The 26938-nt window shown below is 52.4% G+C and overlaps 1 protein-coding gene across 1 annotated transcript in view; it reads right to left on the reverse strand.

Annotated features, from left to right (window-relative positions):
- Nucleotides 1-322: 322 nt before the first annotated feature.
- SPOCK1 (SPARC (osteonectin), cwcv and kazal like domains proteoglycan 1) overlaps nucleotides 323-26938 on the reverse strand; it is a gene marked incomplete at both ends in the record, with an annotated part of 495764 nt that continues 469148 nt past the window's right edge. The window contains 5 exons of the mRNA XM_084252839.1: nucleotides 323-504; nucleotides 796-933; nucleotides 4914-4976; nucleotides 8349-8570; nucleotides 13298-13414. Coding sequence (XP_084108965.1) covers nucleotides 323-504; nucleotides 796-933; nucleotides 4914-4976; nucleotides 8349-8570; nucleotides 13298-13414 — 722 coding nt within the window. The remainder of the gene's footprint in view (nucleotides 505-795; nucleotides 934-4913; nucleotides 4977-8348; nucleotides 8571-13297; nucleotides 13415-26938) is intronic.

The raw sequence follows: 26938 nt of genomic DNA on the forward strand, positions 1-26938 counted from the left end.
GACGCACACGGGGTGGGCGGGGGCGCGGCGTCCACAACAGCTACAGGACACAGAAGCACTGAGACACCGCGGGCGGGACATGCTGCGCCGCCGCCGCGGGGGTGGAGGGGCGGGGGGCGGGGGCTCCCCGCACGGCCAGGGCCCCCCCGCACACATCGCATGCTCGCGGCGCGTCCCGCGGGCGGGAAGGTCCCCGTCTGGACAGAGCCGCGCTCCCCGCGCCAGCGTGTGCGGCCGCCCCGGGCCCGGGAGCCCAGCAGGCGCGCGGCGTGGGGGGGAGGCCGTGCCGGGAGCGGGACAGGGGCGGCCGCGCCCCGCGGCGCTACCAGGTGTACCCGGCCTCGTCCTCCTTGTCGTCGTCGCCGTCCTCGTCGTCCTCCCGCACGGCCCGGGCGCGCACCCGCGGCTTCCCCCGCGTGCCCGGCTCCCGCGCGTCCTCCAGGTCGTCCAGCAGGACCACGGCGCCGCCGCTGCCGAAGTCCCCTGAGGTCTCCTGCTCCTCCTCTGCAACGGGAGAGCCGGGTTAGCTCCGGGGGTGCCTCCCGCGGCGCCCGTGGGGAGCCCTGCTGCCGCAGGGGAAAGCAGGTGCGCGGGGGCCGCAGCCGCTCCTGCCCGGCTAGCACCCTGGCCCAGTCCCGGGCCCGCCTGCCCCGGGGGCTCCAGCTGCGCATCAGCGCTGGCGGCCTCGCGGGTGCGCGTCTCCCCCGTGGCTCCCGCATGGCGCTGCGGACGGCGCTCTCGGGGCCTAACCCGGGGAGCCAGGGCGGGGGCCTGGGGTGGATGCAGCAGCCTTACCGCAGCTCACGGCGCCCTGCTTGCGGGAGCCGGCCAGCTCGTTGCCGTACTTGTCCACGCACCAGCACTGGCCCGTGCCGCCGTGGCACTGCGTGGCTCTGTAGTAGCCCTCCTCGTTGCAGCGCGGGATGAAGGCTCCTGCGGGGCGGAGGGCACCGAGTCAGGGGCGCGGCCAGAGGCCAGGCTCCCGGCCTCAGGGCTCCAGGCCTCACGGGGCGCTCGCCCTCTGGCCGCCTGGACTGGGGCGCGGTTGAGTGCGGGGACCCCGGCTGCGCCCAGCTTTTCCTCCCGCCTCTCTGCCTGCAGTAGGCCGAGGGCACCTGCGCTGCTGGGAGCTGCGTGGCAGTGAGTTGCATGGAGGTGGCGAGTGAAGTCAGCCGTCGCACACAGACACACAGATCGGAAAATAAAGGGGAAGCGCTGCCTGTGCTGACCACTCTTAGGATCCACATCTTCCCCGCGGGGGGACATTCTGCTGTGGGAGCTGCTGCGGACCTGGGAGGTGGTGTTTTTGTTATTTTGTGTTGGCCACCCCTTTTCATTCCGTCTGAGTGCCCTTTTTTCTTTTTGAAGCTGGGAGAGACTACCAGTTTGTTTGGACTGATCCCTTTGCATCAACATCTGCCTTTCAGAGGGTGCTCGGACCCCCGTGGGGACGCCCTCTAGACAGCAGCGTGTGACTGCCAGACCCCTCGGAGCCGGGACTGTGAGTTAGCACACCGAGGGCAAAAAGAGCAGACTACCTGAGTAGAAAAAAACATGAAATTAATTCATTATTATAATTTATCAAGTCAAAATGCTTCTCTCATTTCCCCAATGAGGGCTCCAAGCTTATTTTCATGGGTGCATCTGTCATTCTCCTTCTCCATTCTCCTTTTTATACACAATGGCTCTAGCACAGGAAAAGGAAAATACCTGAATCATTTCATGAATTAGTTGCTGTACAATTATATGCTGGTATCAGTTAGTGTCTAGCTTCACCTGCAAACACCTAAGAAAAATAAATTTTCAGATGTTCTGACTGGAAAACTTGAACAGAGTGGCCCAGCAGATTGTGGTGTTATTAAAGTGCAGGGGGTGTTGCTGCACCCTGAAGTTTGAGAACTACATGCATCGGAGGCTTACCCCACTTTTAATGTTCAGTCTTTTCTGTTGCCAAAGGTTTGTCGGTTTCCTGCTATATTGTTAGTGCAGCAGAGCGTGTTGTTTTTAAAGGTTTTTCCCTCCCACCCGTCTATTTTGACTCGGTGGCACATATTTTGCAGTTTGTACTCCATGTCATCTGTGGCTAGTTATGAAGCCCTTGGATGTATCGGTGTAGTCTTGCGCGCTCAGTTTTATTCTGTGGCATAATCTGAAAATTTTGTGAATGTTAATCATATTAAATATTTCTGCCCACTTGAATTGTAGGGTTTGAGAAGTGGTCTTGAAGTGTCTGATTATGATTATAGTAAATGACCATGCCTCCTCACAATGTTTTGCTCGAAAGTTAAGGGGGTATGAAATTCATGACTTTGGGCTTCAAGCAAAATACTTGCTTCTGTTAGTTGTTACTATCTTTGAATTCTTATGTGCAACTTTGTCTTTAAAAATAACAATTGACAGTCTTTCTCATAATAAATGAGTTTGATCCATTCACATTTATTGTGACAACAGATAGTGGTTTTCCATCACTTTCCTTTCCATTGCCCACCTCCTGTTGAAATGATTTTGTTTTCCATCTATAAGTTGAAAAAGTATGTCTATTTCCAATATACTTGTTACATGTAAATTTTCCACAGAGCGAGCTTTCCCTAGGAGAGCTCATTGGTTTTCTTTCTGTGTGAACTGGTTATTTAACCATCTTTTTTTCACTGACCCCAACAATTTAAAAATGTGACATCAGGGCCTCCCCTGGTGGCGCAGTGGTTGAGCGCTGGGCTACGGGGCTGCCCGCAGCCTCTACAGCACCAGTTCGTTCCCCTGCCGCCAGCGAAGGTCCCACCAAAAAAAAAAAAAGACATATTTAGTAGCATGCACTGTGTGGTTCCCAAAATGGCATCTCAAGAAAATTCCTTTTGATATCATGTGCTGTCTTGTCTAGCAGTATTTCTGCAGGTTGTTCATTTTTCTGTAGCTTCTGTTGTTAGTGAACCTACCCAATCTGTGTTTTGAGAATATTTGAAATTGCAGGTTCAAAGTTGTTCCCTGCAAAGCGTACTATTTTGCCTAGCCCAGAAGGGCGACGGCAGTGTGTTTCCATCCCACGGCAGGTCATGTTGACGTCGCAAACTTTTGATTGGAGCGTGTGTGCATGTGCATCCTCCTCTGGGGTGTGTGAGCTGGGTAGCAATAGTGTCCACATGAATCCCTTGAAAACAAGGGGTTTTCTATCTTGTTTATCCTCTACCACTGGGGTCTTCTATACCGTAATTTTATTTCTCATATTTTAGTATATTTTTAAATGTACTTTTTACTCCATGGGCTGTATTCCAAGTAGAAGGGTAGCAGTGATGCAACTGTTCGAGGTAGTGCCCACACTGCTGAGTGGCTCAAAGGAGCGCACCCCTTGCCTGCAAGGTGCAGGAGGAAGGAAAAGTGAGTGATTTCAGTAACCCCAGAGCAGCAACACTTAGATCCTCACACAAACCCTATAAAGAAGGAAAAGTCGAGAGCTGGGGAAAAATACTGTTTTTCCTTGAGCTGCCAGCGGACAATGGTATATAACAGGATCCCCAAAAGGCATATTGGGCTGACTGAACCCCCAGATGGTAAGCAGCAGGTGCTTCTCTAAGTCTATAATGTCAAAAGATAACCACTTGTTCTAAGTAGGCAGTAATTAGGACTGATTATAATTTGTTGAATCTCAGTGCTCCAGAATACACATTTATTATATTACGAGATTTCATATGAGAAAAATAATTTGTAAGCAAATACATGGTATTTTTATGGTTCTGCCAGAGTCATCTCTATGTGGAGAGAAAAGATGGAAATAAGCTGTAAAACTAGCCAGGATTCATGGTGGGAGTCAGGTAGACATAAGCTGGGCCAAGTGGAAAAGGAGACACCACACCTGAGCAAAGCTTCATTAATGAAGAAGATAACCCTGTTCAATGATAGTCATTTTTTTCCAGCTAGCATTAGCCATGTCCTCAACCCACCTGGGTGCTGAGGCGCTTCACCCCCTGTGCAGAAACTGGGTCGGGCAGCAGGAGAGTCTGCGCCAAAAGAAGCTCTTCTGACAGCTCAGAACCCTAACTGTGCCGAACTGAGATAAACAGGGTGTTAACGGTGGAAAGTCTGAGGGGAGCCAATGAAATCAGATTTCCAAAGGAAGAGGGAATAATATGCACTTTAAAGGGATCCAAAAATGACCATAAATCAAAAGCACCTACATTGAGAGTCTGCAAAAAAAGAGTCCCATTCTTGCACGTAAATAGAGAAACTTCTGCAATGCCAGACTGCTTAGGGGATGCACCTGCTTCTGAGTGTGCATCCAGAATAATTCTGAATTACGTTGCAGCTGTCAGTTTTCTTTTTAGAAGGCAAGGAAAGCGAGGCAGACCCCCTTGGCAAAGCAGCGCGGTGTGGTCAGAGCCTGGCTGAGCGCAGGAAGGCGGGCAGGGCGGGTCACCTTGACCCGGGCAAACTCACACATCGGGGAAGTGGCCCTCGTCCTTAGCCGTGAGGTGCGGACAGAGCTTAAAGAAGTGTTCCGTGTCTAACCGCCTACTTTCTGCTAAGTCTAGCAGGAGATCTAGTTCATTTTCTCTGTTGAATGGAAAGCGCGATCTGGGGCGTATGGCAAGTCTGCAGGTGAGAGTTCGTGCACCTGAGAGCTCTTTCTAATGCTTTTCCTTGAAAAGGCCCAGGGTCGGGACAGAGTTGCCATGAGTGGGTCCCGGGTCCAGCCTGGGGGACTTAGCCCCACTCCCCGACTTGCCTTTGGTCTCACCTTTAGCTGATGGAGCTTGACGGTGGCCTACTGGCCCCTCTGAGGAAGAGCTTTGTTGGGGGGGTGCCAAGGCGTTTCTGTGATGAAACACTGGTCCCTAACTGAGTAACGGGCACCGTGCCGGGTGCTGCAGGAGACGTGAACCGTTTCATTAACCGTGTCAACGAGCAGCAACTGTACTTACCCAACAGACTTTTCCCCTTGCTCAGCTTCTGAATCCGGTTCATCTCGTTCTGGCAAGGGAGACCTAAAAAATAATTCATGAACGTCAGTTTCCAGATGGCACAGGTATAATGTCTCATGACTGGCCTCACTCTGGACGTGAAGGGTAGACAATGCCACACGTGGGAGCAGAAGCGCGCCGCGTGCTGTTCCTGCACGACAAGACACAGTCAGGCTATGAGCGTCTCCAGTGTAAGCAAACACCAGGAGGTGCTGCTCCGGGCGCAGTCCCGTGTGTGCTGTTGGGGAGCCGCGCCACAGATGTGCTCCGTGCGGGGCCGCCCGGCCTTGGCTGGGCCAACACCGCACGAAGCACAAGTGGAGTGAGTAGCCACACAGGGTGGTGTGCCTGCAGCCAGGTGCTGGGGCCTCGCGTGAGGAGGGCACTTAGCCCAGCGAACGGGTTAGGGGTGTTTTTCTCTGCTGGGCCGCTGCATCCTGAACCTGAGCTGTAAGAGTATTGATGAAATAAACCAATTTTCAGATGTCTGTTTTAGGCTAGATAATACCTAGAGCCTTCGGAGGAAGCAGCAAATGTTAATGAACTTCTCTTTGCTGGGGTAGTGACCGGCCCCTCAGCCCTTAGTGACCTGGTGCCAGCCGGCGGCTTAGTGACCCGCCCTTCCCTGCCTGAAAAAGGTTTGGGCTGTTCATGGAGTCTCAGTGCCGAGAGGCAGAACCGCCTTACCTTGCAATTTAGTCAGGATCTAGCTAAGCAGCACCCGAGCCTGCCCCTCAGCCGTTACTGCCTTCTCGGCTTGCACCCCATGATGTTGACTTTACCTTTGGTTGCATGTGTTGGGAGAATGAAATATGCCAATGGGATCTGCCAAAATAGGGAGGTTCCTAAAGCTGTTAGGGCACATGTCAATTGTTGTTTTCTGTTTAGAAATGAATAAACTGTTTCTCCTGATCATAAATATGAAGATTATATATTACACGTGAGCAACAAACCAACATTGACCATAGAGGTGGGACAGCTACTAGTTTGTGACTTGAAGGCAGAAAACTTTTTGGGGGATTGGGGGGGGGTCATTTCTTCAAAACTAAAGTTACTTAATAGAAGTTTAGGTTTCAGTGATGTAGGGTAGACATTAAGCTGATTTCAAAAGGTGGTCTGCTAGTTGTGTTCACCAATTGTTTTTTTTTTTTGCAACAGGGACTTCATTTGATTCCAGTAAGCCCCAGTGAGACCATCTCTACCGGTTATCCTGATACTTCTGCACACATGGGGTGAGTTGGTGGTTCTCGAAGATTCTAAGTGAGACTATGGGGGAAGAGAAAGACCAGAAAGTTCAAGGCCACCATCGTCCTTAAGAGTAGAATGAGGCTTCTCTTGAATCAGACCTTGCAGACAACCCCTCATCACTGCTGCTCATCCAGGGACTTACTTACCACTGTGGACGGGGTGGGAGGATACACAACATGAGAAACACGGGGGGCTCAGTAACAAGGTGTTGGAAGGAGCCTTTTTCAGGGGTTGGTGTCTAATAATTTTAGAGGGTCTCAAGTCATCACAGATTCAGAGACCCCTGTCCTATCTTTCATGCATTTAGGTCCAAGAAAAGAACACGGTGTTCCCATTGCTCTGCGGGCCAGACCACTGTCTGGGCGTTGAACGTGACATGTTCCTTTTATAGAATTCAGGTTAATAAAAAATATTCAGACGAGTGAAATGCCACAAAAAGGTTCTTTGGTTCTTTTCATAATGTCTATCATTCTGTATAAATTTGAGGAAAGTATTTGTTTGCCATGGTAATTTTGGGGACAAATGGCCTTGGAAAGAGGGGGTGGGACTGAGGAAGGGGCCGGTCGTGTGCAGGGAAACAAGTACAAAGGGAGGGGCTGAGGAGGTGATGGCAAAGAAATGCATGGTAGAGGGAGAAGCTACGAGCTTCAGAGTCTTCCCTTCGTGGGAGGGAGGCTAGAGGGAGAAGCGGTGGGGAACGGGTGGAGGAATGAAGGGGAGGAGGCATTTACCCTTGTCATCCAGACTCCACCCTTTCTTCCAGCCTCACTGCCACTGGCGCTGTCCCCGCTGACATCTCTTACACCCAAACATGCCCCCTCGCCCAGGCTTCCGCTACTCACTACTCCATGCACCCCAGGCCAGCTCTGTTCCACGTGCAGCATAAGCTGCCAGGTCACCCCCACATTCTGCTCAGGTGCAGCATGTACACGGGCCCCAGGTGGGGGTGCTGCAGCTGGCACAGACCCCCCACCTATGGCACTGTACGCACCTGCAAAACTATGATTGGGAGGGAAAACCCTTTCACTGCTGACAAGGGACACTTCCTGCTCTCTGTCCCACTGTCCTGAAGACGAAGGAGCCCACATAACCCGGGACCATCTTGAGCAGTCTGGGCACTGTGCTGAGTGCAGGCTCAGTCCTTCCCTTTGCAGCTATCACAGCAACAGGACCTACCTGCACTGCACCTTCTATCCGGACACTGCTGTCAACCGTAAACGCCCAAATGGAGGTAAGAATGAATTGAAAAAGATGAAATCAAGTGCCCTGTGCTAGGATCACAGCTCTGCTTTGCCACTTTACACCCCCTCACCCCCATTCTGAAATCAGTTCGTTCTGGGTTCCATTACGGCCTGAGGGTAGAAGTGTCATGCACAAGGGGGAAGCACCTCACACTGGAGGGAGAAAGGTGTGAGCGGCTGCGGGGGTCGGGTCGGTGCGCTAGGGCGCATACAACCCAAATACAGCACTTCAAAGAGGAGGACACACCCAGTGTCTTACATGCAAGAGTCTCAGCCTGAGGCGTCCTAGGAGGGGTGAGGCGCCATCTGCAAGGACACAGCGTCTTCCCCCCTGCAGGGCCCAGAGTCTGGCAACACCGCAGCCCGGGAGGGAGGCGCGCGTGTGTTTACACTGCAATGGCCGCGGCCTGTGTCGGAGCAAGGGAAATGCTGCTGGCAGGCGCGGTCCAACAGGCCTGTGAGCGCTCACGCTGGCAGCCCACTCAGCTCTCTGGGGCCCTCACGCTCTGCTCTCAAGCCCCTGGGAAGACCCAGTCCCAGGGTGACTTTGGGTGATATGAGCAACCCCTGTTCATTGCGGCGTGTCCTTCAAGCTTTACCCAGAGCTGCAGTTAGTCAGCACCAGTGTCGCGGGCTCGCTCACTCAGGAAAGCCGTTCTCACCTGAGAGAAGTGACTGACTCTCTAAAGGGAACACTGGGCATTCACGGGACTCTTCTCCCATTAGGAGTCTCACGGGGCGAAGGTCTATGCACCCATTTGATGGTGAACCAGCTGAGGCACAGTACGGGTGAGAGTCTGTCCCAAAAGGAGACGTGAGACAAAACTCCCCGGCTCCCCGCTAGGGGGCGCGTGCTCCTCCCCAGGGGGCACGGCCACCCAGTGCCAACCCCGCCCGCCCGCCTCACCTCCGGGCTTCTGGAAGCAGTAGCACCACTCGTTGTTGGAGAGCTTGCCGTCCTTGAAGGAGTCGCAGGAGTTGAAGAGCGCCTTGATGCACGGCTCGTACTTGTCCAGGTAGATGGCGTTGATCTCCGAGTGGTCCAGCAGGAGGTCGTAGTTCATGTCCAGCTTGTTGAACATCCAGCCCAGGGAGTCCTTGCAGATGGGCAGGATGCTGGTGTCGAATCCTGGGGAGAGAAACCCCATCTCAGCGACCCCCACCTGGGCGCGCCGGCCCTGCCTCCTCCCCGAACCCGTGGCCTTCCAAGGGGCGTCTCGGCACACGCCACTAGAACGTTCTGCTGTTGGGCTGCAAATGAAACAATTTAAAATGCACGAAACCAGAAGTCGGCATTCGAGGAAAACGTGTTCTCAAGGGAACAAATCCCCCATGCTCATCTGAGTATGGGATGGCGTCTCCTAGACCGGGGATGCCCAAAGGAAGACTAAGACACAGCGAGGAAGAGGAGGGACCCATCGGACCGGGAAGTGCGTGCTGAGCTTGGGGGGTGGGGGAAGGCTCATTTGCAGGACAGACAGAAGAAACCACCCCACCTTGAGAGCGATGGCAGTGAAATGAAACTGCAGAGCACGATCCAGAATAGCTGCTTCTCAATCCCCCAGGACTGTTACACCCGAGCAGCCCGAGCATTCATGGGAAAACAGGCCCGATATCTGCCTCCGTCCCCCCATGCTCTCTTGCAATCCCCTCAAGAGATCCATGATATGGAATCCAAATTGACTCCGACAATAATTTCTCTCTTATTTCCCAGGGGGAGGAAGGGTAGTTTTCTTAAAGAATTATTTGTTTCCCGAATAGGCACAGGCGCGCCAGTACCAACACGTTGCTTAGGGCCGGGGCATCGCGTCGGCGGTACACACCACCACCACCTCCCCCCCCCCAGAAGCTGTGCTCCACAGCCAAAGCCCGCCTTTCTTTCAGAAGGCACAGCACACAATTTCAAGTTACTCCAAAAGCCAGGCTTCTGGGGCTGCTTTCATTTCCCCAGCACAGCGATGACAAAAGGCCCTTCCTGAGCTACAGGAGACCGCTCAGGACTTGCAGCCTCTGCTCGCCTCTGCGCTTCCCAGAACAAGTGAGCCCGAGGCTCAGACACCCGCTCAAGGTCAGCGGTTGCCTACCCCAAGTCTGTATGCTCAACCCCGCCTCTCCCAGCGGCGGCCCCCGCCCCGGGGCCTGAGGGGTCTCTCCCGATTCTTGGGGCTTCCACTGTGGAAAGCCGACGTCTGTGAAAGCATTTTCAGATGTCGCCAGAGAGCCGTTACAGACGCGTTGCAGTACCTGTCTACTGTGAATTGGGCCAAAGACCTTTGGAATGGGCCACAAACAATTGGGTGTTTTTGTTTGTTTGTTTGTTTTAGTGTTTTTGATACCAATTTATTTTTATTTTAAACATTTTTTACATCATTTTTCATAAGGGACCAGGAAAAAGCCTAATTATAATAAAGTAAAAAATCCAAATCAACAAGCAACTATAAACCTGAGACACACTACGGGGGGCGGGCAGGGAGTAGGATCAAAACAAAGGGGGTGGGAACTGTATGGGGACTATACCCGAGATGCGAATGCGCACGCTGTGCAAACAGCCGTGAGAGGACTGTCTGTGATGGCTTTTCAGCTGGAGGGCAGCACCCAGCCAAGTCATCCTGGGAGCCTGTACACACCAACTCTTCACCTGCTTGCTGTCTTCCCCCCAAGGAAACTCCAACATTGTCCCTCCCTGGGGTACATTTCTGTTCCCCCCATTGCAATTCTTTCATAACAAATGCGCTTTGCCTTTTAACTACTACATGACTTTCCTTTCTGTCTCAATAGCATCTTTCCTATTTTTTTTGTTGTTGTTGTTGTTATTTTCTTACATCACCATTCATTTTGGGACAATACCTCATTTCTCCCCTCAGGTGTAGTCCTGTATTCCCCCCTCCCCCCCGCCCCCGGCACAGCCCCTGGGATCCAGGAGCCAAGCGCTCCCTGAACTTTGAGGGAGACACTGCTCAGAGCCCGGCCACGGCCCTTCCATGGCATCACTGGGAGCCCCTGCTTACACAGCAGGGTACCAGGAGCGGAGGTTCTCAGGGGCTCAGGACTGGCCTCCTCAGGACACCCTACTCTGTGCGCACGTTATTCTGAGCTGAGGTCAGTGGTGGCCCTGGAGGGGCAGGAAAACCACATGCCCCTCCCGTTAACTTCCCAGAACACTGGAGATTGCGGCAGCTATCCAGGGGTAGAAATGTCCTCTATAGGACACCTGTTTGCAGAGTAAGCATGTACCACGTGAAGTCCCTCTCCTCACTCCTTGATGCCCAGACCCTTTCCCTGTGACTTAATTTAAGATAGAAACCCTGTTCTCCCCAACTGAAGGTGGAATCCTCCCGATGCATGTGGATTTCTGGTGACCGTGTTACAAATTTAAACCTCTCTTCCTACCAACACTTAAGAGGCTCTGCGGGTCACTCGCCCAGCCAGAGAACCACCCAGAAGGGTGGGGGTACGTGCCCCTAAGGATACCCTTTTAAAAGTGTCTTTACAAAAGGATCTTCTCTGTTCAGAAGCCAGTAGACTAGGGGCAGCAACCCCTCCTCTGAGCTCTCCAGGGACACCGCACTGTACCTCCTGGTCAAAGTCCAGGAGAGCTAAGTAAGCCCCCTGAGGGCGGACACTATCTTGCTCCAGCTAGTAGCCTCAGCCGGTGTGGGCACATAGTAAGTGCTCACTGAAACTCTCTGGTGAGAGAAACTTTCTTCCAACAAAAATTACCACTTGACATACAAAAAGCTTTCCATATAAAAAAGTTGATTTCGGCGCAGCAGACCCCTCCTGTCTCGCCCGCTGCTCCCCTCAGCAGTGTATTTCAGTCAGTCTGCCTGTTCTGTTGCCCGCTCTGTCTCTGGTGAATCCTCTCGGCCTGCACCCCAGTTCTTGCATGCACAACTAATCTTTAAAAAAAGTTGATTCCTTTCACTATCTTGGAACATATCACAGAAACCATCTCTTTATTCTAGAGGGATGATGGGGCACAGTGTGGCCTCTCCTTTGACAGCATCATGACTCTAGTCTCTATGAGGAGAACCTCAGGGGCTCATCAGGACAGGAGGATAATTTACCCTGGCACTTTCATATAGAATATTTTATGCGAAAAGTGCCAATTTCATAGGATATTAACATTGTAATATAGGAAAGAGGACTTTAATGCTGACTGACCACCAAGAAATGGCAAGCTGGTCAGGGAATAGTCAAAAGGTTAAGCCCACCTCACCTGCTTTCAGAAGGTTCTAGAAAAGGCACCTACATGTAACATCTGGAAGTAGAGGGCGAAGCAGAGCAGCCCTTAGTTGGCCCTGAGCATGTGAATCTCGAAGGCTTCCTGGCTTCCCCTTCAGAACTCCCAACCTGATGGGACTGTCTCTTGCCTGTTGCCTCATATTCGAACCAAGAGTCATTCTCCATTCCCTTCACAGCAATTACCTCAGGACATCAAGCCTAAAGCCTCCTCGGGGACTTAATTTGCTCTGGGGCTGGGGCAGGTCTTTCCCAGGCTCCCCAGCTGTCTGCATGAGGGTCCCCCAGGGCTGGAGGCTGCAGGGACATCAGTCTGCTCTGCACCGAAGGCCGCGCAGAGCCCTGGGGAGGGCTGCTCCTGGAGGGTGCCCAGAGAAGTTTCTCTAGGCCATGTGTGAATTACTTGCCCACAAACCCCCAAGGAAACCTCTGGCAGGAAGGAAAGAAATCATCTTTCTCTTTCCCACTTACAGAGCCACCAACTGCCACTCTTCGGATGACATTGAGATTCTAGGAAACCAAGAGCCTCTTTCCAACATCATGAAATAATTATCCCCTAGATGAACATTCTCTACTGGCATCCGTGGCCTCCAGCAGCACACAGTAGCCAGGCAGGTGGGGCAGCACAGCACTGTGGCTGGAGGCGGGGTGCTGGTTAAACTCTGGGTCCCAGCAGCTTGCCCGAGTGACTTCTTACCCGCTTTACTCAATCCCAGAGTGTTACACTCAAAATCCTGCTGGCAATCAGCGGTGGGCTGAATACTGTGCACTTTAAACAACAGCGCTGTGCTTTCATATTATGACAAAGCAATAAAAGTGCTTGCGTAGGGAATGCCGTGGGGAATTTACACGAGCAGCTGTGGCCAGGCAAGCCCTTCTGTGCCGATGGCCCGTGTGGAGACGCCTACCTGAGCGTCACAGGGAAGGAGGGCTGCTCTGAGTGTGGTCTCTGCCAAGATAGTGACGGGAGGGGACACTTACCTGGAACCTAGAACGTCCCACAGAAACCACACACAGTCTGGCTAATGTGCAGAGACAGACTAGCCAAGATGTCTGCTGAGCACTGCTTCTAACAGCTGGACACTGGGGGCCGGTAAACACTCCTCAATAAAGAGCCACTGAAATAGCACAAATGGGAGCTCTAGTGATCACTAAGCACGGTCGTGCTCAAGGCAGGAGGGACAGGCCTAGGACAGGCCTAGCACAGTGCTGGTAGGTCATAAAGCATTCAGATCTATGAATATATGTTCATGTAGCGACTGTCTAGACGCATGCTTTTCTGTGTTACGTGTTTCTTTTCCACAAGGGCAGAAACCAAGAATATCCTGTAACATAATTACTGTTAGATTATTGTTATCATTTTTTGTTTCCATATATATTTCATGTATTTTGCAGAATGTCTAAGCACATGGTAAGTCTGCAATCAGGCTCTTAAAAGTAGATGTTGTATTTCTGGATTCTAAGGCATAGCCCCCTTCTCCATATTTTAGTATGTTTGATTTGGGGGACCTATTGTACATCATTCTTCATCCCACAATGCAGTGGCTCAGTCAACAGTGTCTAACACCTGAGCAGATGTGTCATTCACACCAAAGCACAGTAAAGAGCACTTACTGCCTTGGGCTGCGTCGGAGCTGGTGGGCTTGATGACCCTGTTGGCATCCTCATGAAGGGCTCCAAACCAGTCTTTCAGGCGGGAAGCCAGGTTCCTCAGCTCCTTGTCCGTGCAGGCTGCAGGGGAGCACAGGAGGGACAGTGAGCCCTGGGCGTCCTGCTTGTTACATGTCTGCCCTTGGCACTCCATTGCCATCGGCAAAGCCAAGCTCAGAGCCAACTTCCTTCGCCAACCACACTAGGACTCCTGCCCTATCCTGACAACACCCAAGGATGCCAGCCCCGCAGGAACAGACCGGACTGTGGGGCATCAGCACTGATCAGAGCTGCCTCCGTGCCGGTGGCGCAGCTGTGACATCTCACAGTTGCCCGGCAGCCCCCAGACACCTTCACGATCCCTGCGGTAACTGGATAAAACTTGCTATTGCTGTTTGCTAGAGAGACAACCACGTTTTCCACTCAACTCATGCCAAGAGATTAATCCCCAGAAACAGCTAATGCGCTTAGGACACCAGAGGGCCCCAGGAAGAGCACACTCAACGCTGCTGTTGCCCAAGGTTGGGATTTGTGGATTTGGCTTGTTAGGCCGCCTTTTCAAGAGACTGACTTGACTTTCTCCTACAGACAGATGATACCTTCCTGTTCCAAACCACCTCCAACTCTTCAGCTCGTCTTTGAGGTTCTAACAGGGCAGCCGGGACAGAGAACGCGGAGAAGGAGAACAGAAGCCAGACGGGCTCACAGCCAGGTGGGCGCAGGCTACCTGAGGGTGTCAGTGTGTGGACGTACTGTTAGGGGGAGAGGATGTCCTGAGCAAACTCTGGACAGGCTTTGTGGACTCCACCCCCACTCCAGACCAAAGCCCTCCAGACACTGGAAATGACAAATCCCATCACCACCAAAGGGAGGGTGGCTGGGACGTGAGGGTGGGGTTAAGCAGCCAGGTTGGGTATAAAATCAAACACGTGGGCCTTGGGTTGCTCTCTTGGCCTCCCAGTTCTTGGCTCTTGGCCAGCTCCCAGCATGCCATTGGGATTCCAGGTCGGCGGACCGGGTAAAGACGCATTCATGAGGTTATCTCCCTCTTTTTCTCCCTGAGTTACTCATTTCTTCATTTTCCCTTTCTTTTGCAAATAAACCTTTTATGAACCTTTTGTGTGTGCCTGCAGTGGAGCATTAATAAGTCCCTTTTAAACGCGGGTGAGGACCCAGTCAGGCAACCCGTTTTCTGTCGGGGTTGCCCTGTAACAGAAGACCTGCGCGAAGAGACTCTGAAGGAAAGTCCAAAGGAGGGAAAACAAAGGACAGGCAGAAGAGGGGGCTGGCCTGCCCCAGCTCCCTGATTTCCCCCTAATTCCAGGTCCTGAGAACGCTGACAAAACTGCCAGACAGGGGCTGCCAAGAGGCAGACAAGCAGCAACACAGTGAGCTTTGCATCTGGAGGGACAAATTAAGAGACCGGAGATGCCCAACCCCATTAGAAGGGCCAAGCGCTGAGCGCACAGCCGCACGGAGCACCGCGACAGCACAGGCCACGTCCTCAGCGCCGCAGCGGGCCTGTGAGATGGAGATGAAGGCTGGCGCCTGCCATGGCGGGGCACCCAGCCAAAGCCAACATCCCAAGCAGTCTATTTGACACCCTGAGGCCAGGGATGAATGAGTAGACAATCTCCCCCAACTCCAATCCAGCTTTAGTCTGTGCAGACTGACCGAGGTAAGGCCATCAGCCCCCCTCGGCTGCCCAGCGGGTGGGGGGAATCTGCTTCAGAGCAACTACTGCCGTCCGGATCTTCTCCTCCACCTTACAACCCATGTCTGCTTTTCAGGCAAGCCCAGTGAGACGCCTAGTCTGAGCTGGCTCTTGCGGTTTAGGGAGAACAGAGCCAAACTTTCCAGATGCCAGGCAGGAAAGGGCTTGCCCACCCTCCATTTTGGGGGGGGGGTGACCAGCCCCCAGCTGGATCTCTGCAATCGCAGCGCTCCCCTTTACAAGCGGGGCCCACACCCCAGCCAGCATGCAGATCCACACCGCACGGCACAGGTGACCTTGCGTCAGTGCTTACACCTATGTGGTCAGTGACCTCCGGACACGGCCTGCTTTCAATAATGAGGCCACCCCTCACTTTTCAAACACCAGCCCCAAAATAGCACTGAAAACTGGTGAGAGGCAGCAGAGTCCAACAGTTAAGCGGTCACGTTGCCCAGAATGAGTGAACCCCAGCTCCAACATTGACTGGCGGGGTGACTCAAGATAGTCAATAATACCACCCCATGCCTCAGTTTCCTTCTCTGTAAGCTCTCAGGCAGTCCTCATGTGCCTCTGCATGAGATAAAGTATATAAAGAGCTCAGCAAAGGACTTGGTAGGTAGCGTGGTGAGTACCCCGTGCGTGCAGGCTCTGATTCTACTATTCTTTTTAAACAGAAGATTCACAGGTCAGCATAGAGCAAACATCACAGTCTTCAGAAACCCAGAAAGACAAAGACACCCGAAATAAAAACTGGCTTTGGTCACTTAGCAGTGAGGACAGGTCCTTGTGCAGTCTGATACTGCTGCCATAGTTAGCTACTTCATTCAATGAAAATGAAAACTGAGCTCCTAGGGGCACCCCCATTCCAAGGGTTGTGGAGCCCCATGTGGCTGCGACTTCTGGTGGCCCAGCACGACGCGGCATGCACCCTCCACGCAGACTATGGGGCTGGGCAGCACTGGATGAAACCTCGCTGTCTTTTGGGGATGTCCAACATTTTGGAGGTTCACCATGCTATCCTGACGTACAAGGTAGCGTCTGCCCTCTTCCCCCCAATCTTTTAAGATGAGCCGAGACAGAAGCTCACAAGCCTGTTTGAGAGAGATGTGCAGGTGTGTGTGTCCTTACAAGATGCTAAATTTCCCACAGGCCTCCCAAACACCCAGCTCTGGATGGCTGATGGAATCAGACCGTGGAGTCTTCAAAGAGCGGGTCTGTCACTCGGGACCAGCCCGGAGTTGCCTCTCACACTGAGGCCTGCCCACAAATGTGGGGGAGGCGCTGCTGCTGAAAGCTCAGGCCCAAGGTCCAGCTTTCAGACCACGCTCACGTTTTTCTGGCCAGGCTCAGAGCCTCCGGGGGATGTGGCCACTTTCCCTACGCTCCACCGCTCTGAACAGGAGAGGGTGTGGCCCTTTTTTCTGAGAGAAATGGGATGCAGGCCCTATGGAGTATCTCACGTTTGAAAATGGAAAATTAATAGCATCTATTTGTTCTCCATTGCTACACACGGCAGTTTACTCAAAAGGTTCTCCGAGCAGAGAACATTGCCAAGTCAACTTGCAAAGGAAATGCATCCCCACCTCACCGTGCAGGGTACATGAGTCAGTCATGTTTAACTAAACCCTGACAGATGCACAGGTAATTCACATCCTCACAAGATGCTGCATTTCCCACAGGCCTCCGAAAGTACCCAGGCCCTGGAGGGCTGGCGGGTGGACTCTTGCAAGAGCAGCTCTGTCACTCGGAACAAAGTCCACACGCAGGATGCCACTGGCATGGGGGCTGGGGGCGCTGAGAAGGCCAGGATGGAGAGGGGAGACATTGAATTGCTGGGCCCCGTTCCCTGAAGGTGTCCTCACCAAATGGCCTCAGGAGGAGAAAACCAGGCACAGTCTGCCTGGAGCTAGATACATCCCAGGGAAAAAAATAATCAAAGGCGACAGCCTGCAGGGAGCTATTTGTTCAGATTTGGTATTCTAGCCACAACAGACAGTCCGGTCACGGGAGGAAATGCTTGTATTTCAAGGTGCCTGTCATTGCCCCAGAAAAAGGTATGACGTGAGCATTAAGGCTTTCAGAAATGGGGGACCCGGCGGGTACATCTCACACAATTCCTTCTTGGGAAAAGGTGATTTCTGTGGGGAGAAAACCATGTGCTCCTGCATTCCTGCACGTTGCCTGAGGTGGGCCAGTCCTAGAGATTGCTAGAAAGTGGCATCTGATGGCCTCTCCTCCTGGCGAGGGAAGGTGGGCATCCACACCCCCGAAGCAGACGTTGGAGGAAGAGACTGAGCTCTCTAGGGAGACACACCAGCACGGGTCTGCTCTGACACCCCCTTAACTGCTGAGTGGCTGTCAGCCAGTCCTGGGTGGTCCCCCACTTTCCGTTCTGTCCCCTTCTGCCTTCCACTCTGGCTTCAGCTTCATTTTAATTGCTCTCACTCTCCCAGTCATCTCTGCGCAGCACTCTACTCTCCAGCGTACCCCTATTTGCCTTGTTTCAACAGGCCGATTCACGTCTCTCTTACACGACCTCAGTCGGCTCCAACTTGGCTCGTGTGTTGCTCTGAGATAAGGTGATCCCCAATCTCTGCCTCAGCCAGGAGTCAGAAAATGAGGCCACCGGCCGCCTCTCCTCAGAGCAAACACCTAGCGACTGTCCTGGATTCCAAAGGAAAGCCCCTGCTTCTCGCTCCCTGCAGACCCCTCACCTCCCACCCGAGACCTCTGCAGCAGGCTCCTCACCGGTCTCCTGTCTGGCTCCCCACGCGTCCTCTGTCCAGTGGCCACAGCGGTCTTTCTGAAGTGGACATTTGATCAACTCACTTTCCTGCTGGAGCCCCCTCAGAGGGCTGCAGGCGAGTCCAAACTCCATCGTGTGAGCCGTGGGACCCGACTGCTGAGGCCTGCGCCACCGGGGGTTTCTCATCTCCTCCTCAGCTTCCGTGCTCGCCCTCACTGCCTCCCTCCTCACTGTTCTTGGAACACACCTTGTCGCCCTGCTGACGCCACTGTCTCTATCACATCTCTGGCTTACACTTACTTCCTCTTCCCTAAGGCCCTGACTGGGTTTCCCTTCAGCTGGAGGCCTCTCAGATGACGCGCCTCACGCTGCAGGTTCTCATCAATGCCCATCCACCCACCCAGGTCACAGAGGACGCAACACGCCTGGTCTGGCATCTTACAGAGCCGGGCCCCAGCATGGAGAAGGCTCTGGACGCGCACTCCCTACTTGAGTCTAACTGCCCTCTCGCTACCTTGTGTAAACTTCAATTTGCCCGTCTGCAGAATGACACAATGAAGCTGAGCTCATGGCATCCCGGTGTGGCATCAGAGGGAATGATGGCCGCCAAGCACCACGCATGGCCACAGGCACGTCGCAGGGCTTGATAAATGGATGATCCCCTTCCCTCCTCTCAACTGTCTACATAATGTTAGTACTTTGGGGCTATTTTTCTAAGCCTGAGGAGATGAGCATCTCTCCTAAAGATGAGCATGTCTCCTTCACTCATCTGCTGGGCAGGTGAGCAGGAGCTCCTGAGAGGCAGGCTGTGCGCAGGCCTACCTTCTGCCAAGTGGAAGAGCTCCGTGAGGGGAAGGCCTGGCCTGGCCTCCTGAGAGTGGCTACATGGTAGCTCTTCATTACCATTGTACTGACAGAGCTGTCACGCCAGTCACAACTCCCAGAGTCAAGTCGCTGTCGTGCGCAGGGTCGGAATTTAGATCCACGACCCTCCTTGTGGGCCGGCCCAGGCTGCAGAGCAGCTTCCTGGGACACACCGGGCTTGTGGGGAGCCAGCACTGAGGACGGCAATGAGATACGTGCGTTGAAGAGGATCAAAACATCAGGCCCTCCCACCGAAAGGGGACTTGGCAAGGACATGGGCCGGGCGGCCAGCGCGGGAAGGCTGAGGAGGGAGGCCCCAGCTGGACTCCTGCCTTTATTGCCTTGGTGTGGCCCGGCAGGCCCGGGAGGACGCCGTCCAGCCCGCCACACTCTTGTTCTGCCCCCACAGTGCGTGTCACACACGCAGCCACTGGGGCTTCATTAGCGAGAAGGATCCGGCCGTGCACATGACTCCAAGATGTGCCAAGCGCAAGCTCCTGCCGCAGGAAAGCAGGGCGCTCTGCGGAGACAGCCGGTCAGCGGGCGCCCAGCGGACTCCTCCTGTGTCGGCAACGATGAACAGGACGCACCGGGCAGGGCACAGCAGCACGCACGGCCGGCAGGGACGGTGCACGCTCGGGGAAGGAAATGTCATCGCTGTTTCTACCCGGGCCCCCGCTCCTCTCACCCCAAGGCAGGCCGCTCGGGCGGGGCTGGACTGGCCCGGATGGCCGTGTTCACGCGCGCCGGGAGGCCTTCCCGAGTGAGCGGGGCTGGGGGAAAGGGTCACCGCTGCCCGGGCTGTGGGGCCGCGGGCTACTCCAGGGCCCTGCAGTCCTGAGGGATGAGGAAGGGGGGCTGTTTCATGGTGTGAGGATTTATGTGGGGGGCACAGCCTCCCTGGGTAATGGAAGCGGTGAGGGAATGAGGACTGCTCCCTAATGGCATGCGTGCCTGGAGTCTGGCCGGGCTGCCCCCCACGCCCCCATCACCCAGCTCCGGGGACCCTCTGTCTTCCCGCAGCCAGCGGCGAGTGGGGCGGCCAGTAGCAGAGGAGACGCGAGCTCCAAGCTCCAGGTCCCGCTGCTTGGAAAATGCTCCGGGGTGATGACTGCTGGCCCAAGCCAGTCACCTTTTTAAAGACTTTGGGGGGCCTGATGGCACGCGCGACGCCCTCCTCAGGGGTCAGACAGAAAAGGGCCGGCAAAGACCCCGTCAGAGGGACACAAGATACTTAGGAGAGGGTATGGACCGCGGAAGTAGGGGCAACGGACAGAAATTGCTCCCGCAAAGCAACGGTGTTCACACCTGCCAGGATGAGGGACAGGGCGTGCGGGCGCCTCTGTGGTACAAGTCCTTCGCCAAGTCGCACCGGAGCACCGCGCTGAGGGGTCTGAAGACGGCTCATGGGACACGCAAGCGCGGCAGGCTCTCCGCAGACCCCTGCTGGGGAACCAATTACTGGACTGCTTTTGGAACTCGTGAGATCTTCCGGCTGAAGAGCCAAAAGAGAAAAATATTCCACCTGTCACATAGCCCGACCTCCCTCTCCCCCCGCAGCTCACCAGCGCTTAGCTCAGGGCTCTGGCAGGAGCTAATATGAAAACAATCAGAATTTAATTTAAACCTTAGTGCCTCCGAAGGTAATTAAAGAGTTGGGCCAGACCGGAGTTCTCTCCAAAGCAGGCCGGGAGGCCTCTCGGAAACGGAGACCTGGTGCTGGTCCTTTCAAACTAATCTCCTTCAGCCCTCCTAGTGCTGCTGCGAATAATTACTTAATCAGAACAGCCCTGGATCAATGCGCCCAGAGTGTCTGCAATTAGCATCGCCTGTAATCGCTGCAGCTGAGCCTTCTTCAGGGCCGAGACCAGACGCTGGGCAGAGGCTGCACTGGCACAAACAGGTCGCCTTCCCAGCCCGCCCGCCCTGGTCCAGCCTCCTCCTTCTGCATTGGCATCGGCATCAGCATTGATACTGGCAGGCCTCTTAAACCGTGGGGTGCATGCAGACTTCTCCCCCCAACAGTGTCAAGGATGCTGAGGAGGGGCGCTGTGTTCCACGGGGGCTGGAGGGAGAGGAGAATGTGCAAAGCTATATAGTGAGTGCCCTTGGGAACGGGGCTTAATACCCGGGACCTCAAGCAGGTGAGGGCCAGTTCTGCTTCACAGTTTTACAAGCCTGCTTTAAAAGAGAAAGGCAAATGCCTTCAAAGTCTCCCAGTGCCACAGGAGTGAGTAAACAGGCCATGAGCTGAGCTGAGCTGAGCTGTCACCCTGTGGAGACCAGACCAGCAGCTTTTCTGATCCTCCTTTTCACATCTGCGGAAAGCAGGAGAGGACAGGACTGGCTCATGGGAACAGAGAATGGACCAGAAGACACTTGGGCCGACCCTGCGCACACGGATGGCATGGTGACCCGGCGCATGGAAGACGTTTCGGACTCCAATCCATGTATTGGGTATTTTCACATAAGCCCCCCACCAAGAGACGTCCAGCAACAGGCGGTACCCCTCTGTTGTCTGTCCGGTCAGATGACATCCCCAAAGCCGTAGCACTGGTAAAAGGCAAAACTGCCATTCAAACCAAGGTCCCCTCACTTGAGATTCACCAGTCCACTCACAACCACAACCCCAGGCGCCTGCAGCCCATGGAGCACGCTGAGTGCCTCTCCCAGACAGATGCGCTCCCTCCCTGCAACAAACAGGCAGTCCGCGCTGCAGTTCATGGACAAGAGACCTGGATGTAAGACCTCACAGCACACAGCACACAGAAGAAAACAGGCAGAACACACCACGCCATGAGCCTCAGCGGTGTGTCTTTGTGGATGTGGCGCAGCAGCAGGGAAGACAAGAGAATATAAACAACGGGGATGACACCAAACGAAACTGCTTCTGTACAGTGAAAGAAACTGTCTGTAAAACAAAAGACACCCAACTGAATGGGAGAAAATAGTTGCTCGCCAAACATCCACTGTTCGGGATCTAAGTTGAACTCATACAACTTGCTAAAACGAAAACCACCAACCACATCAAAAAATGGGCAGGAGAGCTAAGCAGACGTTTCTGCAAAGAAGACATGCAGGTGGCTAACAGGCACATGAAAAAGTGTTCACCATTGCTTATCATCAGGGAAATGCAGATCAAAACCAGAATGAGAATGTGAGAATGTCTTCTATCAAAAAAACCACAAACAGTAGGTGCTGGCGAGGATGTGGAGAAAAAGGAACCCATGTATACTACTGGTGGGAATGCAGACTGGTCCAGCCACTGTGGAAAGCTGTTTGGAGGCCCCTCAAATTACTGAAAATGTAGCTACCATATGACCCAGCAGTTCCACTCTGAGATTTCTATCTAAGAACACAAAAACACTAATGTGAAGGGAAACCTACAGTCCTGTGTTTTTTGCAGCACTGATAACAATTGCTAAGATATGGAAACAACTGCCCGAGAACAGAGGACTGGATCAAGAAGATATGGCATATGCGCACAATGGAAATACCACTCAGCGATTGTAGGGGCAGGAAGGGCACAGTGCGGCATCTCTATGATTCTGTGAAGGAGTGAGTGAATCCTAGAGAGTCCTGGAGCCCTCAGTGGCTTTTGCAGGCTTTTATTGTTATTTACCAGGTACATGGCTGGCAAGAGGGGCCGGGGGGCCTAGAGGGGGGCCTGGTAGCCTTGTTCTCTGCTGCTCTCATGGTTCTGCTGGCGTCCCCGTGATGCCACCTTATAAGCTCAGTCTCAGCCCAGGTGAATCCCTTCTACACATGCCCACACCCTACTGCAGGTGCCCGCCCTCAGGCATGCATTCGGGACTGCAGGGTTCCGTCATCTATCCTGATGGCGGGAGGGCAGAAGAGCCTGACACTTTACCTTACCCCACAGCGATGAAAAAAGACAAACTCATGCCATTTGCACCAGCATGGATGGAGCTGGAAGGCAGTATGCTAAGCGAAGTTAGTCAGAAGGAGAAAGACAAATATGATGGTATCTTACACATGGAATATAGGGAAACTAATCAAAGGAACAGACAATCAAACTTGAAAACTAACCCCGGAAAAGTGATTATGAACTGCGGAATCCAGAGGGGCCGGGCGGAGGGAAAAGGTGGGGAGCAGCACAAGGCCTGGGGTGGTGGACATGGTCCTTGGGTGGTGGGGGCACATGGGCATAACACTTAAGGGGCGCCCATACTCTCAAAACACAAATGACAATGTAAACCAACATTACCTCAAAAAAATGATTAAAAGCTGTGAAAACCTAAAAAAAAAAAAAAGAGTCAAAGCTTCTGGATCTGTGAGTCCTGGATTTGAGCACCTGCTCTTCTCTAAGCCTCTGCTTCTTATCGAGTTATTTTTCCCAGCTTCTTGGGCAGTGGAGAACATTTATTTATTTTTCTCTAAATAAGTCAGCCTTCAACAACCAACAAGAAACTACCACCACCTTCTCTTCTGGAGACTTAGGCGCTGGTAGCCCTTAACCCCAGAGAGAACAGACCACGAGCAACGAGCTCACAGCCACTGGTGGTTTCAGTGACAGGAAACACCAGGGAATGTTTAAAGCATCTTCACGGTGAATCCCCATTTGTAATTAGAGATCATCTAACAGTGACTGGAGCCAGGTTATTCCTGCTCAGATTAAGTTGCGTCATTATATGTAATTCCAGCTTTTACTTCTCAGTGCCTAAAACATCAATATATATGCATGTTCTCTTTCCCTGGGAGAACGCGTTGTTTTATGTAAAAACACGAGCAAAGGAATTAGGCCCCCATTATTCAGGCGCTTGCTAATAAAGTCCTTCTTAAAAAGCAATCTTTGAAGGAGCTTAAAGTACTGACATTAAACTTGGAAAAAGATGAGTTAAACCAATTAATGGTACAACCTACAAGTGAAGATGGATAAATTTCCCTATTAAGCCCATTATGACGATTCCTCGTAACCTGATTTGAGGAGACTTTAATGTTTCCCTTGATTGTAATGATAATCTTTCATCTGGAAAAAGAAATACATTTAGAACTTGTACAACATTTGTAAATGTGCATTAGTGGAGTAACACTTATTTTTTCCCTCTGAATAATCTAGAGCAAGGAGGTTGAAATAAGCTCTCAAGCTGCCGATAACATCCACAGCCTTTTCCACACTCCAGGGTAAAAAAAAAAAACATAGATTGAATATGCAAAATATCGGTTAGCCATGCCAACTCGGGCTCTAAGTGTGTTTCTCAGGCAGCGGGTAAGCGTTTCCCTACATGGGGAACCAGACTAGATTAGCAGTTCTAGAAAAACGACATCGTATCCAGCAGTTTTACTGAAAGATTTTGGAGCCAGCCAGACTTCTCAGACCCTCAACTAATGAGCACTAAGCTGGGGAAATGACAATGGCCGCTCTCACCCCACGTCAGAACGGCAGGTGCCTTGAGACAAGGTATAGAAACGCGCTAAGGGGACTACCAGGGGCCCCAGCAGCGGGTACAGGCAGCCTGGGCGAGGGGGCTGAGTGGGTGATGGTGGTTCCTGTGGTGCTCAGTTCACCGCAGAAACAGAACAAGTGCCTGAAGTCGCTCAGTATTTTGTTATAGTATGAGTGCAAGTGACCGGTGACAGGGAGGCTTCTGGGAGGAGGTCGACAGTGAACCAAGGTGGATGAGCAGCGAGCACTTAGCAGAGGAGACAACATCGCCGGCAGGTCCTAGAAATAATGAGGAAGCCCGCTGGAATCAAGTGATTGATTTTTAAAGTCTATTTATACTGAAGATTAGTTCTGCTCGAGTTAAACACACCAACTTCTGCATGATTAGATCTAATGCTAAATCATAAATGTTTTAAAAATCAAACATCTGTAAGTGTCTACACACAACACACACTTTCTTAAAGATGTTCCAGGGCAGCTAGTCGTTTTCAGGCGTGTCTGCTGACCAGGCAGCACTGACTATTCGGGACTGTTAGGTAAGCCGACACACGCAGGAGGTTTCACTAACAGCAGACTGATTGTTAGGGTACATGTGTGATGAGTAACTGTCCATTTGTTTTCAGTTTCATCTGCTCGCATTCAACATCCCCACCTAGGCTCTACTGAGGTAACTTAAATTTGTTTTCCAATACCTAGAGCACCAATACATGCATGTATGTTTTTAATCTTAAACATAAACTGCAATGTTACTCAGCGAGGCAGCAAGCCACATAAAGTTGGCAGAGGGCCGTGAATGCAAGCTTGGGCTTTGGGATCTGATCCTGATGATTTAGGATGCACATGGAAGCTGGGGTTGCCTCTGTTCATTGGGGGGGAAGGGGCAGAACACATTCATTCCTAGATGACGTGGGAGACCAAGAGTAGATTTCAGGCAAATGCAGAGAATCGCGGAGCTTCCTCTTGCTTCTTCCCCTCCACCCCATCCGTCCCTCTCCTGACTGGTGGGCTGACGCAAGGACGGAAGCACCATGCCCTGCCTGTGACAAAGTGTAGCAGGACCTCTATGAGGAACTTCTTGAGAGTCTAGAGTAAGAGGGCAGAGGTTGGGGCTGAAATGGAAAACCCCCAATCAGAACTGAGGCTGGACCATATGGCCCTGGAGCTGCCTGGGCCAGGTGCCACCTGGGAGCTTCACTTCCATGTTTCTGGTGGATGAAGTGATATGAACTTAATATAAATAGAGCAGGACCAAAGGGAGAACCATAAGGGTGCCTTAAGTAATTCCACATCCCAAAGGTTGAGTCCCACTCACTATTCTTTTCTCCCTGCAGGTCATACAACCAACTCCGACTGTCTCCTCGCCAAAAGCCTTAGGACAGGACTGGTACAGTGACTTGGCATCAACAGCAGATGGCATTCAAGCCTCGTGGGACACCCACTGGGCTCAGAGGGGACCTGGGAAAGGTACAAATATAAAATATTCGCTATTCTTATTTTCACTTCTAGTAGTAATATTTCATTTGCTCAAAATTGCCTCTTTAGAGATCCAGTATCTAACAAGGCAGATGAAACAGGTAGCAATTTCCCTCTTCCCTTCCTAAACATCATATAAAGTCAACACTGTAAACAGAAAGAAAATCACAGATTTCATTTCCAGCAAAACCAGAGGTGAAAATCCCTGGATTTAAATTTGAATAGTACAGCAGAAGCTACCCAGTAGAGGCAAGAACTAAAAGGTATAAGTGATCCTAACTATATATACATATATATGTATATATATGTACATTCATACACACACACACACACACACACACACACACATATTTTCAGTGGGCAAAGAGCTTCTAAAGTGAGACCAAAATTCCCCATGTATCGAGATCTAGAGCATCAGGAGGACAGAGTGCAGCTCAACTAGCATTTGCCAAGAAGAAAAGCCAGCAAGAAAGGACAGTAAGAGTCAAATGGCCTGGGGCGGATGATCTCAGAGAGTGCCTATAAAAGTGGTGATTCTACAGGCCAGAGGTTCACTCTCGAGTGAAACTGGGATACAGTGAGAGATGGGGTAGTGTGCACAGTTGTGCAGTGAGCACAAGTGGTGAGAAGCCCTCTTGGACCTGCTGTTTCACAGAAACAGGAAAGATAGTGCAGAGCCACCATTTCAGTAGGAAGCCATGAGTACCGGTGACTCATTGAAACAGGCCCACTGTTGAGTCTATAAAGACAGGTTCCGCACCACCCACCCACCCACCCACCCACCCATCCATCCATCCACAGGACTCCCTTTCAACAGCTATGCCAGTAAAGTCTCCCTTATGCTAGTCCTGTAAGTAAAACTCTTCTGGGGCCTCCCCTGGTGGCGCAGGTGTTTGAGTGCAGCACTGTGGAGCTATCTGCAGCCTCTGCAGCACGGGTTCGATCCCAGCTGACCAGCAAGGGTCCCACATGGTGTGGCAGACCTCCCCTGTCTCGCCCGCTGCTCCCCTCAGCAGTGTATTTCGTCAGTCTGCCTGTTCTGCTCCCCGCTCTGTCTCTGGTGAATCCTCTCACCATCTGGCACATCTGGCCTGTACCCTGGTTCTTGTATAAATAAATAAATGAATCTTTAAAAAAAAAAAACAAACTCTTCCAGTTCTTTAAGAAAAGGAGTTTGCAGATTGACTCAAAAGAAGGAAAAATTATAGAAAAGAGCAGGAGAATCTAGCACAGAACAAAAATCAGAAATATGGAAAACATAAAAAAGAAGTGTAATACCATGGGTTAAAAAGAAGCCATCACCTTTATAAAGACAATGAGATAGTACCCAGAAGTCAGAGGTGAAGAGACAACAGAAGAGATGACACAGGAGCATTTAGATTCTGCAAAGAAGTAAAAACA

Source organism: Talpa europaea (assembly GCF_964194135.1).
Source record: "Talpa europaea genome assembly, chromosome: 13".
NCBI lineage: Eukaryota > Metazoa > Chordata > Mammalia > Eulipotyphla > Talpidae > Talpa > Talpa europaea.